The 13709-nt window shown below is 35.4% G+C and overlaps 1 protein-coding gene across 1 annotated transcript; it reads left to right on the forward strand.

Moving 5' to 3' along the window:
• Positions 1 to 3153: 3153 nt before the first annotated feature.
• On the forward strand, positions 3154 to 13515 carry LOC140166828 (calcium-activated chloride channel regulator 2-like). Its single transcript, XM_072190316.1, has 4 exons — positions 3154 to 3374; positions 7459 to 7711; positions 8078 to 8207; positions 13370 to 13515. Exons 1-4 carry the CDS (start codon positions 3154 to 3156, stop codon positions 13513 to 13515), a joined length of 750 nt encoding a protein of 249 aa, XP_072046417.1.
• The last annotated feature ends 194 nt before the right edge of the window (positions 13516 to 13709 follow it).

Here is a 13709-nt window from a genome sequence, read left to right on the forward strand (position 1 = left end):
TCTGGCGTTTAAATAACGAAAGTCTGGGGCGTTACGCCGGGGTGTTACGAAGGTTATTTCTTTGGAAGTGTGTTCCAAACAGTTTGCTTGATCATTAAACATACAGCGTAATATAATGTTTTGTAAAAGAAAGTTTTGTTTAAAATATTGCCCAATTGCATGTAAGCCTTCGGGCAAAGTCAGTGGCGTACCGTGGCCGCCCCAACCCCGGGGGGGCTGAAGAAAATGCAATTTTGCCGCCCCTTCCTCAAAAGCCCGAAAAGGTTGACCCAATTTTTTCTCGGTCGTTTGAAAAAGTGAAGAGAAAAAAAAAAAAAAGGGTCCAGGCGCAAGCGCCCTCAAAGCAGCACATTTTGAGGTATAGTACCATTTTTCAAAATTTTTATGCTTTATCAAATTTTGCCGCCCTTTTTTATTTACTAATTCTTTTTGCCGCCCCTTCGTTTTTGCCGCCCCTGTTTTTGCCGCCCCTTCTTCTTCCGCCGCCCCTACATTTTGGCCGCCCCTGCTTTTACCCCAGAGGGGCTGGCGCCCCAAAGCCCCCCGCAAAATACGCGCATGAAAGTTGTTTTGAGGAGAAGCAAATTTCAACACATTGGTCCGAATCACTCACGTGATGATGAAAAATCCTCATCGTGCTATAAACTTGATCAGTATAGGAGCGCTATTAGCCCTGCTGGGAATTTCGTTGCTATATTGAAGTTCTGGCAACACTGTATCATGCCGGTATTCCTATTAAACCCAGGGATATCGATCCACAATGCTAGTATTATTAGCCTTATATTTCACGCGTTGATTTTGAAAAAATTTCAGCCGGTGAAAAAATGGTGAAATCAAAACGTAAATTCTGACAAAACTATGATATATCGCTCACGGTGATGTGCGTTAGAAAGTTGGGAAAAATCCTTCATTAGCGAACTATATTACTTTGAAAAGCTAAAAGGTTGATCCAAGAAAAGGCTCGCGGGCAGAGTTTAAGCCTATCAAAATCGAAAATCTTACACGAAATGACTGAAAAAGTTTAACAAAAAAAAAAAAAAAAGTATCAAGCACTACAATTTGACCTGACATTTACTGAAAAATAAAATGATTGCATTTCATTTGGCCGAGAAAATTAATTTTACATTGAAAAGGTGTAACTCAAAATTTAGCTCGTTTCAACACCAAATTCGATCGTTTGTATTGCCACATTAAATGACTGAGTGAGCCTTGCTAAACAAAAGAATCTGTTGTCCAGGTTGCTAACTGTATAAGCAGTAATGTCAACATTGGTAGCAAACGTGAAATTGTTTTAATTTTGCCAGTTCTGTTGACTAACCTCCAAATATTAAAACGGGATTCTCCCTGGAAAATATTTGAAACCGTGATTAAGATATTGTTATTCTACTGTTATGTCATGTATACAAAAAGTAGTGGTACAAAGAGAGGGGTCATCGCTTGAATATGAAATTTACATTTAAAAATTTTCTATTCATTTCAGGTTGAGATCATCCATAAAAAGTCACATGAATTGTTAAATTTCTTTTTACATAGCATTTGTAATATTTCGAGCCCTACATATTTCCTCTTCCATCCCCCTCCACTACATTTTCATCATGTTGTATCGATCATCCCACCTACGCATGCGCAGATTGTTGTTTGATTTGCATTAGTTAACATTGTACTGAGTATCAGCTCTCACACGTGACCAGTCATTGTATTTTCCTCTCTTTCGTTGTGAAGATATTAGTGTCATTTGTAATAACTGCTTTATCATTTTCGACATTTTTGCAGAATAATGTTGCTTCCCTTCAAGTCCCCCATATTGTTGAAGTTCAAAGACTTGCCATTTCCACCCAAGTATGATAGCAAGTCTCATATTTTACCAAAGCAGACCCAGGACCTAATGTTTACTCCAACCCAAAGCAAGAGATATGCACTATGTACTTTTGCTGTTCTTGAACGTTATAAAACACGTGCCTGTAATTTCAAAAGCCCGCCTTTTTGCCTGATTTGCCCTAGTCTATTGATTTTATGCTAATACTTTTACGTAATCACGTATATGGTATAATTTATACATAATTATGTGGTTTGAAAGACAAAGATATATTCTTAATGTGATCAAGAAATTCCATCTAATATTCAATATTAGGGGTCAAAGGTCAACTTTCACTACATACTGACCGACCCTCGTATTGATTTCAAACATTGAATACCAAAGCAAGGAACAATCGTAACATGTTTTGTATGATTTTAAAGGGTATAAAACCAAATCTGGAATATCTCAGAAAGTTATTGTCAACACTATGCTTATTTTGTAGAGCAGGCACATAATATATATGAATGATTGAATGGTGAACTTTAAGCATGAATGCATATTCCAAGCTTCAATGCTCTTTAACAGTAGTTACCATTCCGTAGCATGAGACAAATCTGTTTACTTCTGTAGCGTACTGGTTGCCAGTACAATTTGCGCCCAATAAACGTGCATTATTAATTCCTGATGTGTCTTCGGCGATATTAAAGCCATATTATAACATTTCTTTAAAAATAGATTAGTATTCATTTTCAATAAAATGTTAGCATTTACTGTCAGATATGTCCCCTTTTAATTTTGAGCCGAACAAGTGAGGTAAAGCAAAGAAAACTGGAATTTACTACTAGCGCCAATGCATGTTACTCCGGCGGTTGTAATATGGTACGATCCTCTGGCATGTGTGTGTGTGTCCCGCACGCCGTGTACGTAGGCGTGTGTTGACATCGAATACGCGTTCGACTAATATTTCCATCGTAATAATACAACGCGGATTCCGGCGGTTTATTCAAAATCTCGGATTTTGACAAAACTACAGCACCTGAAGTCTTGATTTTTGCAGAGAATCTTTGTTTACTAAAGTACATTACAATCGTGCAAAAACCTGAATTTCAAATTTTTTTTGAGGGCGTTCTCTCCTCAGCAAATGTTATAATATGGCTTTAAGTAGGGCCTATATCATAATATATCTTAACACATATTGGGCGTGAATAACATATGCAAATTTGGTATGAAAATATCTTGATTATAATCTGTGACCTCGGCAAAACCATTAATTTATCAACTTCGTCATATAAGGAAGTACTTTGTATAGACAACGTCAAGTTGCAGCGGTGGTTTGACAACAGATTAATTCCGCCATGGTGGAAACGTCGAATTTACGGTCGTGGATACTCCTTATCGTAATTTTACCGGTGCTGAATTTCACGGTAATTTACGCTGGTAACGCAATAGCAACGGACGGTGGATATCGTAATACTGTTGTAGCTATAGGTGAAAGAGTACCAGAGGATGTAACCTTGTTACAAAGGATTAAAGATGATTTTACTGTAGCATCCAGCTTCCTATTTGAAGCAACCAAGTAAGTTGAAATACTTCCTCTTTCTTTAAGAAGGAAGCCATGTGAATGGTACAACTGTAATATCAGGTCTAGAATTCTGTATTATTTCTGTTAGGCCTATATATCTTACTTATCACACTTATCACCCTATCACAGATGATACAAGACCGGCAATCCAATCTGCAGGTATTTTTTCCCGATTCCAAACAGTATTTTAGAAAACGGCATTCATGTCATTACAACAAAATATGTATTTCAAATCTTCATGGTTTAACGGTACGGGAATAATTAGGTCAAATGGTTTGAATTAATATTGTATGTTGTTCTAATAATATATTTTCAAACAAATAAAGCTTATTCGTGATAGTTAGTCAATACAAATACCAATAATTTATTTTTATAGTAACAATACCTGTAATGATAGCATATTATATGCTCATTTGGTGATTTCACGTAGGCCTATATAGCATGTACCTTTTCAATTCCCATCACAAATATCCAATAGAAGAAACAGATCCAAAATAGAGCTTTTTACTACCACCAATATACAAGCTGTACCTTCCATCGGCTTTCATTTCATAACTTAGTGATTTCTGTATCATTCGCATACCGGTGTCTCAAATTAAAGAAAACATACTTGCGCACATTTTTAATTTTAAAATTCTACCCTCACTACGGGTGTGGAGTCATTATTCAAAAACTGGTGTAATACGATGTCACGTATGTCTCCTACTTAATCTCTGACGTTCATGGAAATCATGGATCCTTTATCACCATCGTCCAGCCGCACTGTGCAATATATTGGAGAAATCCTACATTCTTTGATAGAAAATACACCAAATTTAGCACAGATGTAGAGCTTACAACGCTGAATAATTCTTGATATAGGATTAATTGATACATTTCAATATGACTTCAGATATTTAGGTTGAAAAACATACTTTTTATGGGATTCTGACCACAATTTTTACTAAAAAATGTCATTATTACAGAGGATATAACTTCCTCATGGCTCCTCCGCAGTAAATTTTAATCTTCTCCTTTACGTAGCTGTGGGTTTGCCAATACTGTGGACATATACATGCTGTGACACTAAGGACGAACCTTCCATCTCTGCCGGCATTTCAAATGATGAAACTCACACACCTCAATAATTGTCTTCAAAACTGGCGCCAAAGAAAGAATAGTATAAGGTTACTCAAGCGTAACAAATCCTTTATTCCATACAAGGAATGCTTTGTAACACCATAGATAATCGATAGATATCGACTATTTAGTAGAAGTCAGAACAGGACACAAATATATTGCATAACATTTTCCAAATAACTTTGTGCTGAACGGTTAGTAATTTTACAGGTTTTCAAAAAAGGTACTTTTGTCAAAACTTGGAACTCACCATTTTTACGCAATATCCTGTAACTTCTATTAGAAACGTCCAATTTCTAAAATCTAAAAATTTCTAAGAATGCTATATATATCTAAATTTTATAATTGAAAACAATACTACTAATAGTAATGCCCTTCATACCTAAAAAAAAATACAACTTTTCCGGTATAAATCATTCTGGGACACCATGTACCTTATGAACGCGGTATGGATTCGCCTCTTCCTAAGGTGCACTAGTCCGGAAAATAAAAAGGGGTCGCTAGTCCAAAAAGTTTGCTATTACACAAACCCTAACCCTAAACATACACTGACTTTAACCATGAACCTGAACCTAAACAGTGAAAAGAAAGCGTATCGTGGCCGCTCCTACCCCGGGGGCTAAAGAAAATGTACATTTTGCTGTTCCTTGCAGCAACAGCCTGAAAAGGTTGACTCAATTTTTTTCCAGCCAGGATGGCTCTCGAAAATCTCAAATAGTGGGGGGGGGGCATTTCTTGTTTAGTAAGGTGCACTTACCGCGGCTGTGTACTCTAGCCATTGTTTCTTTCTCAAAATTGAGTTTTTATGATATGTTTGTACCTTGTTATGTTTTTTATAAATACAAGGAATGAAAATCCAGATTTGTAAACTCCAACTGCAATATTTTAAGGATTTTATTTCACTATTCCACTCGTTTTTGAAATTGAAAAGGAAAGAAAATCTTTGTTGTACCAGCAAGGTACACGCGCGCAACAACTCATCGCGTTGCGTATCGCGCAATTTGTTAACGCACAAATACGCGACGCATACGCGACGCTTATCTGCACGCGCGGCGCATCTTATGGAAACACCACGGAAGCACTGATTTCACAAAAACCTAGTGGTGAAATGGCTCCGTTTTAGCTGATAAAATGTGGGTTTTTTCAAGTTCTTTCCCCCGATTTAAATATCAAGTTATGAATGGATTTCGCTCAAACTTCTCAAGGGGCTGTGGATTTACCCGATGTTAACGTAATATAAGTTTCAAAAACGAAAACTGTCGCATTCTCCTGTGAGATTCGATGAAAGTGCAAAATGTGACCACTTTAAACTTCAACGGCCATTATTTCAATGTTCATTTTCTCGGTAAAATGACGATTTAGGTACACGATAACTCAATAAATACAGCATCTATAGGTAAGCAAATATGATCATCGTAAAAGCATGATCGACTCAAGAAACGGTTTTCTCATTTTTTTATATTTTGGTCTATTTCCGATTTTGGGCATCATTTTGTGCAAATAGGCGTTTTTGAATTTTAAAAAGTTCATTTTGATGCCTTATATGGTCAATATCTCAAAAATTAAGGCCAATATCAAAAAAATAAAAAAACTGTTTTTGGAATGGAGCCTCAAGATTAAGCTAAAAACAAAATAAAATATTTTGGAAAGAATATTTTTTTGTTATGATGTACCTAACAAATATTGCCAAAAACTCACTTTTTTTTTTTAATTTTCTTCAAAATTGTTGATTTTACCCCAAATCTGTATTTATATTAAGATTTATTGATGTCTTGCCTTCATAAAAATGTATACTTTTATATGTTTTGCGCGAATAATTACAAAGTTATTGCACTTTTACTACATGCATGTCTGAGAGTACACAGCCACCTTACAGCACTAGCCCTAAAAAGAGGAAGTTTGCTAGCATCCTAACCCTTAATCTATACCATACTATTTTGATGCATCGTGCCGAATGGATTTTAAAATTTCCAAAAACCGCACATATAGAGCCACCCCCAGATGATGTTGTCAAACAGTGTACTTCGGTTATATTTATGAATGCGCTTTTATAAATACGCACGTGATCACCTCCGCGCTGTCATAACAGCTTGTAGACAGTAAGTCTCGAAGTGACTTTCTATATAGCGGGTGATTAAATTGTACACGTTTCCGTCGTTGAATATTTTTTCCGTCGTCAAATCCCCCATGTGTAATAATTTTGTGACCGTCCACGTCGAAACGCTCGTAAGTCGGCCCCTGGTCAATTATGTGTTCTTCCGTGTTTAGAAAATATATATCATATGCTTTACAATGATATATCATTTGACTTCAAACGATATCCAAATGCGTTATGGCTTGTTAAACATTGCTCCTACAGAACAGAAAAAGGGTACATTATTTTAGTGCTAAATTATTTCTCTTTTTTCACATCACTAGTATTACGTATCAAATTGTCATAATTGGCGGTCACTTCAAATCATCCCCAAGTCAACGAGGTTCAGGAATGTCCTCTCATTGTTGATTGTTGGTTAATCCACCACTTGAACAGGATTTAGCCAAAGCAAACAAAGACTAGAGCTATTTACTAACTCTATACATAAGTATAAGCTTGTTATCCTCTTCAACAATAGGATTAAAGATTGACGTTTGACTGACACTAAAATGAGAAACATGTAGGACAAACATTAGGTACATATGAATACAACCTTTATGCACATTTTACACTGTAACTCGAAATACAATTTGCCGACTTTACGAGCGGTTTGAGATGGACGGTCACATTTAATTAAAACTTAAATTTGATGATGTTTATCTACAGAGTTCCTATCCTTTTCTGTATAATGGTCAATGCATGAGGATTTGGTCACGCTTGCTGGTCTTGGTATGTCGTGCCCATCGGTCAACATGGTCAAGTGCGTATTTATAAAAGCGCATTTATAAATATCACTGTCAAATATATAACATCTGATTATTTCAGAAACCATCTTTACTTTTCCGAAATTACCATTTTGGTTCCTCGCTCCTGGACTTCATATACCGCTCCAGACCCCATCCAATCAGAACGTTTTGAGACCAGTGATTTCATCATTGACGTGTCCCAAGAAACCAGACCGAATAGACCATTCACGAACAAAGCATCTGGATGTGGTCAGCCCGGTAGATACGTTCATTTTACACCAACCTTCATCGCAGATAGTAACGAAGCTAGCAAATATGGTGGATATGGGAAGGTATCTTAATCGTTGATATGAAGATTAATTTCAAATGATTTGGTACAAATTATCCAATGCACAAATTGTACATCCATGTGTTGATAGATTAGGATGGTAATGTTTTCTGTTTCCAACACTTCGTAAACTTTGTCCTGCGCTCAGTTATAGGAATTAACAGAAATACCGTTTAGTATTATATTATGTACAATGCTTGAGTAAAAGAAATTGGTTGTTCCGCTTCTCATGCAAAATATCCGAAATGTTAAGAACTCTTGAACTACACGAGGTGATATCCTGTAGCAATTTCTGTACATAATATTAACCATCGTAATATGCATGCTGATACATGTACATCTCATATCTTCTGTTTATCTCGTTATTCAGGCAATCGCCCATGAATGGGCTCATTACAGATGGGGTGTTTTTGATGAATATTCTTTACCAGGAGCAGCTTCTTTCTACGCTTCTTCAAATGGTCACTACATGGCAACAAGATGCACATTAGCCATACCAGGTAAGTAACTCTATTGTGTTCACATGGAAAGGTTTCCATACAAAAACGATTCTCTTATAAACCATCAATGCACAGTTTCCGCCTCGATACACATGAGCACACATTTTCGTTCAAGAGCTTCCAAGCAAGCAGTGAATTGTCTCTACACAGTCTTTGATTACACTACACGGTTGAGTGCATAGCATCGTAAGAGCTGTGTGAGCTTCTATAGTAAGAATTCCAATTGAATGAACGCAGCTTTCAACTGCTGTACTCGATCCAACCGCGATCGTATATCGCGTATTTCAAACTACAACGCGAGCACACGACCTTGGATACAATGCTAACCAATCATGAGTGTGTTGGCATGGTTAGATTCGCTTTCGCGTTACTCACGCTCAGTCGCACATGCTGGCGTATATCGCGCAGTGTACGCAAAAAATCGTCATGCTATTGAAAGCTGCGTTCATGCAATTGGAATTCCCACTATAGCTGGAAAATGGGCATCTATGATTAGTTTTTATCAAAACTTCAAGTGTTCCCTTCATCCAATCAGATTTTTTTATATCGAACGAGAGCTAACACTTCCCTCTAAAAACATTTTTTCTCATTAGGTCAACATGTAACGCAATGTTTATTCAATGTTTATAACAAGGCAAATGTGGTAAACCTGTTGAAAGCGACCTATCCAAGCACAATTTTTGACAACCTCAAGTGTTCCTTACAATATTTTAAAAATGTTATGTCATTAAATGAAAGAGCACATTTATATTGTCCATAAATATACTAGCCTCATTAGAATGAGCAATGGTCAATTCTCTTTAAATTGCAAATTTTGTGCAATAAGTTACTATTTTCGCCTGTTTTGTCAGACGGTAGTAAATTCAATGAACTATAACTAGGCACTACTTTGTTGAATTGATATACTGCCATTAACTTATCACAATCATGATATGTTGTACCATGTATATATATGGTCGAATCCAACGAAAAGTGTACACGGCATGTTCAGGGCCATAACTTAAAAGTATTAATCAATTGGCATTCGTTTTTGTATTGTGTTTATTCGCCTTGATCATACGCTTCGCGCCATATATAATAAGACCCCTTCTGTGAAAAACTTAGACACAGAGACCCCAAAACATGCTATTTTTACCCATTTTTTCAAAATATTTCTTAAAGTATTTTTAAAAACATCTAAATCAGTTATGAAAAGAAGTCATTGGATTGAATCTAAATTGATTTCCTTAAAGGTGTGTATTCAAAGATTGCCTGTTCAATTTTTCACATATTTGTACATAATTATGAATTTTTTGTGATAATTTTTTGAGTGGTATTTTTTTACATTACCTACGAATACAATTTTTAATAGCAGTAGATCTATCTTTAGAAAATGGATGTCGCTAATAAATGCGCACTTGTTATAAGCTTTGATATGTCCAATAGTGAAATGCATTGCATTCAGACATCTTTATTATTGTGTTTAGGTGCCAGAAATTCTAAATGGCACAAAGGTAGGTTTGGTAAAAAATATGCATTACCTCCGAATACATGTTAAAAGCTGTGTCATTTCCACAAACTGAGAGAATAGTAAACAATAGTTAAGCAATAGGTGCAGGGTAATACACTCTTTATTTCTACCAAGTTTTAATAGCCTGCGTTTAAATATTTCTGAGATGTCAACAATAAAAGCAAGTATTCGTAGGTAAATTTCGGTAACCGAATGTTACCTACGAATACAATTTGACATCATGACAGTATTGTGAAACACCGCCATTCATGCCAATGCCCATATTGGTACATAACGAAGGCCTGTATGTTTGCTATCAAATCATATGTCAATGAAATTTGCGAATTCACATACATGCCCACCATGCAAAACTGAATACGACTTACTTGTTGAAAAATATGTACTGAAATAGACCATGGTCTGCTCATTTGAAAGAAAAATCAGATTCGAAGAAGATTAGAAGGGGATAAATACTTGGATTTGTCAACTATTATGTGTGCTTCATTTTAAATGTTTACCGACCTTCTGGTTTCTGAGTAATTTGTGTCCAAATTGATTTATTCGAAGGTAACTTTTGACGTATTCGCTAAGGTTACCTACGAATACCATGGAAAAAACGACTGTTCTCATTGTCTCATGATCTAGACAACAAAGCTTATTGTAGTTGCCCTCAAACGAAAGGCCACAAGACGTAACTGACTCCAAGATGGACTTCACAAGTCTGCAATAACGGTTTTAAGCGATTTGTGTGCAATTAAGCAAATTAAAGTCACTTTAGTGCCTTTGTTTCTTACTTCAATCCTCTTTCAACCGCTGCTGTGAACCGACATTATTAATACATGATAATGTCTCAAGTATCAATAAACGCACATAAAGAAAATAATACATTCAAAGTGCTTTATCAAATGAAGTTTTGATTGCGATATCCACCAAAAGTCTAATTCTTACCTACAAATACTGAAATGTTACTTACGAATACATCATAATACGTGCCATGTGTAATGAAGTGTCCATACCAATGGAAATTAATTGTCAAAAACTTTAAGCGGTACCCCAGGACACTATTATTACCCATATACGGATTCATTCAACAATTATTTATTATGTAAAATTGCTGATTAACTACTTGTATATCAAAATGAAGTGTTCAAAATCTTGCTAAAAGCATCAAAATTTTTTGATCTAAGGTAATAGCATTTATTCATTTGGACGTACCATCTGAAACAGATCTAAAACTACCATTTTATTAATTCATTACCATAATAGCAAAATTTAAACCTCTAAACTCCATATAGATATTGTTAAATCGCTCATGTTACCTACGAATACCCGGGTTTCTTCACCTTTTCATTTTATAAAGCGTTAGGTGTATGCGTATAATTCCAAATTTTCCTGAGAACATATATCCCACTCGTTCTTATACAATGTAAATTGATTCATACTCATTTGATAAATAAAATACAGAAACTGACCTAAACTTCATTTTCAAAAATAAACTAGCATAAATTGACTAAGATCATATTGATCGTGTTATAAAAACAAAAACAAATATTTGTTGGTTGAGCTAGCATTTTCCTGACACCCTGTGGTCTACATTACACGAAAAAAGCGTTAATGGGAATATTTCACTTGTTTTAGGTTGATTAGTATTGCGATAGTGAAAGCATCCTAGTGGTATTCGTAGGTAACATTGGGTTTTGATATCACATTTACTATCACACGTCCTGGATTTATTTTTCAAGATTAGTAATGGCACTTTTGGTTCCTATAAGGCCAATATGTCATCAATCAATGGGCAAAAGGAAAAAATTGTGGAGACATTTTTATTTCGGAGTTTTATTTTTGGCCCGTGGACACTTTTGGTTGGATTCGACCATATATAATCATAATGGAATATAGCTCTCAGCCTTCCATGATTCTGCACAATGACATTTAAGGCTCAGATAGTAGAAATAGAGCAGCAATACCTAGACAGGACCAGATTGGTGATATTTATTACGATCATGGACGGGAAAGATAACAGACTGCGTACAAGTAGTCAAAGTCTCAGCATCACCCGATATTGAGGGCCGATTGTTCCATGAAATGCGACAGGCAAACCTTTTACGCAATTACCTCGTATTTTTACGGTCTATCGCGTAATCGTGAAAGCACGCAACGCTGGCGTGATTGTTAGACACGGCTCAATATCGAACACTCGGCCCTCATGAATGTTGATATACACCAGGCACAAAAAGAAACTCGTCAGTTATATTCATCCTTGCTGTTCAATAACTTGATAGTTTTGGATTATTTTGAAATATACATTTTGTTAATTGGACTTTTCTTTCTTATTTGACACCACGAACTGACCAAGATATGAGCCTCCAAACTCTCAAACCCCAAAATGAAAAGTTGAAATTTTAACCATGTTAAGGGATTTATTGCGTTTCGACAGTATTTTTTGTGGGACATGAGAGCACCACAGACCTATCGAATTGCATTCTGAATACGAAGCATGTCTTTCTGATATCAAATAATTTTCATTTTTTGAAAATCACAATATAATAAAAAATTTATGACAAATTATAAAAATTTGATATTTTTCAAATTTTTGATATATAACAGTCCTCGAAGTAAATTATATAAATCTAATGATATATTCTTAAAGTGTATGTAGCTGGGAGTAAAAGCCGACGGTCAATTGAAAATTTTGACCTTTCATATTGAAGATATTGATTTTTTTCCCAAAAAGACCTAATTTTTTTTTTGTGTTTTGGAAAAAAAAAATCCATATCTCCAATACGAAAGGTCAAAATTTTCAATTGATCCCCGGCTTTTCAACCCACCTACATACACTTTAAGTACAAATCATCAGATTTGTAAAGTTTACTTCGAGTACTGTTAAATATCAAAAATATCAATTTTTAATGATTTGCCATAAAATGTGTATTATATTGCGAATTTCAAAAATGAAAATTATTTGATATCAGAAAGACATGCTTCGTATTCAGAATGCAATTCGATATGTCTGATGTGCTCTCATGTCCCACAATAAATACTGTCCAAACGTTCATACCCCAGCCCTTAACGATTCAATATTATTGTGCCTGTTTCACTGTGTGCTTTATTGATTGGCCCGTGGTGCTTGTGTGCAATACAACGATGCGTTCCCATCGTTGAAAAAGCAACTTATGATTTTGGGGTTTGAGGCGTTGGAGGTGCATATCTTGGTCAATTCTTGTTCGTTTTTCACGAACAGGGTGTCAAATGAGAAAGCAAAGTCCAATTAACAAAATATATATTTCAGAATTATCCAAAATTATCAAGTTATTGAACAGCAAGGATGAATATAACTGACGAGTTTCTTTTTGTGCCTGGTGTATGGTCTGTAGTAGTCTGTGATTACCACATAATTTAATTATGTGGTGATTACGATAGTACTCTCATTTTCAAATGCCTTTTTCAATTTCGGCAGACATTTTGTAATAAATGGATAGTATGACCTTAATTTACTTTAAACGTAGCACTAGAGAACACAACTTAAAATCTGCCCTTCTGAAACAGTAGCACTATAAAAATCGAATACACGAGAATAAGATAAATATGGGATATATTACAACGATACGACTCAATATTAGACCCAATGTTCTAAAATAACACCAATGCATTTACATCTTCTTTATAAATTTAGGTCAAGCAGTAGCAACTCTTCCTGGTAAAAGTGATGTTGAATGCGATCCACTATTGGGTGAACCACCTAACCATTGTCAATTTGTTGATGATGAAACAACGAGAACTTCATTTTGTATACCTTATAGAATAAAGATTTCAAGATAACAGACCCATACGTTAAAATGAATTATAGATAACATAAGCAATTTAAACGAAACAGACATCTGCTTTTCAGTGTCTATGATGGTAGCAAATTTATAGAAAGTAGAACGTGTAATACACAGCCTAACTTGTATAGAAAACATTAACAAGCAAATAATTGTGTTATTAAAATTGGTTTTCGGTTAAAAACACTGAAA

This window comes from Amphiura filiformis, chromosome 12 (assembly GCF_039555335.1).
Source record: "Amphiura filiformis chromosome 12, Afil_fr2py, whole genome shotgun sequence".
Lineage (NCBI taxonomy): Eukaryota > Metazoa > Echinodermata > Ophiuroidea > Amphilepidida > Amphiuridae > Amphiura > Amphiura filiformis.

What these genes read in the sequence shown, in the direction of transcription:
- LOC140166828 (XM_072190316.1), top strand. Translation starts at nt 3,154, where the DNA reads ATGGTGGAAACGTCGAATTTACGGTCGTGGATACTCCTTATCGTAATT. An exon ending in TTCCTATTTGAAGCAACCAA is followed by an intron (nt 3,375 to 7,458) that starts GTAAGTTGAAAT and finishes TGATTATTTCAG; the next exon opens with AAACCATCTTTACTTTTCCG. An exon ending in ATGCACATTAGCCATACCAG is followed by an intron (nt 8,208 to 13,369) that starts GTAAGTAACTCT and finishes TTATAAATTTAG; the next exon opens with GTCAAGCAGTAGCAACTCTT.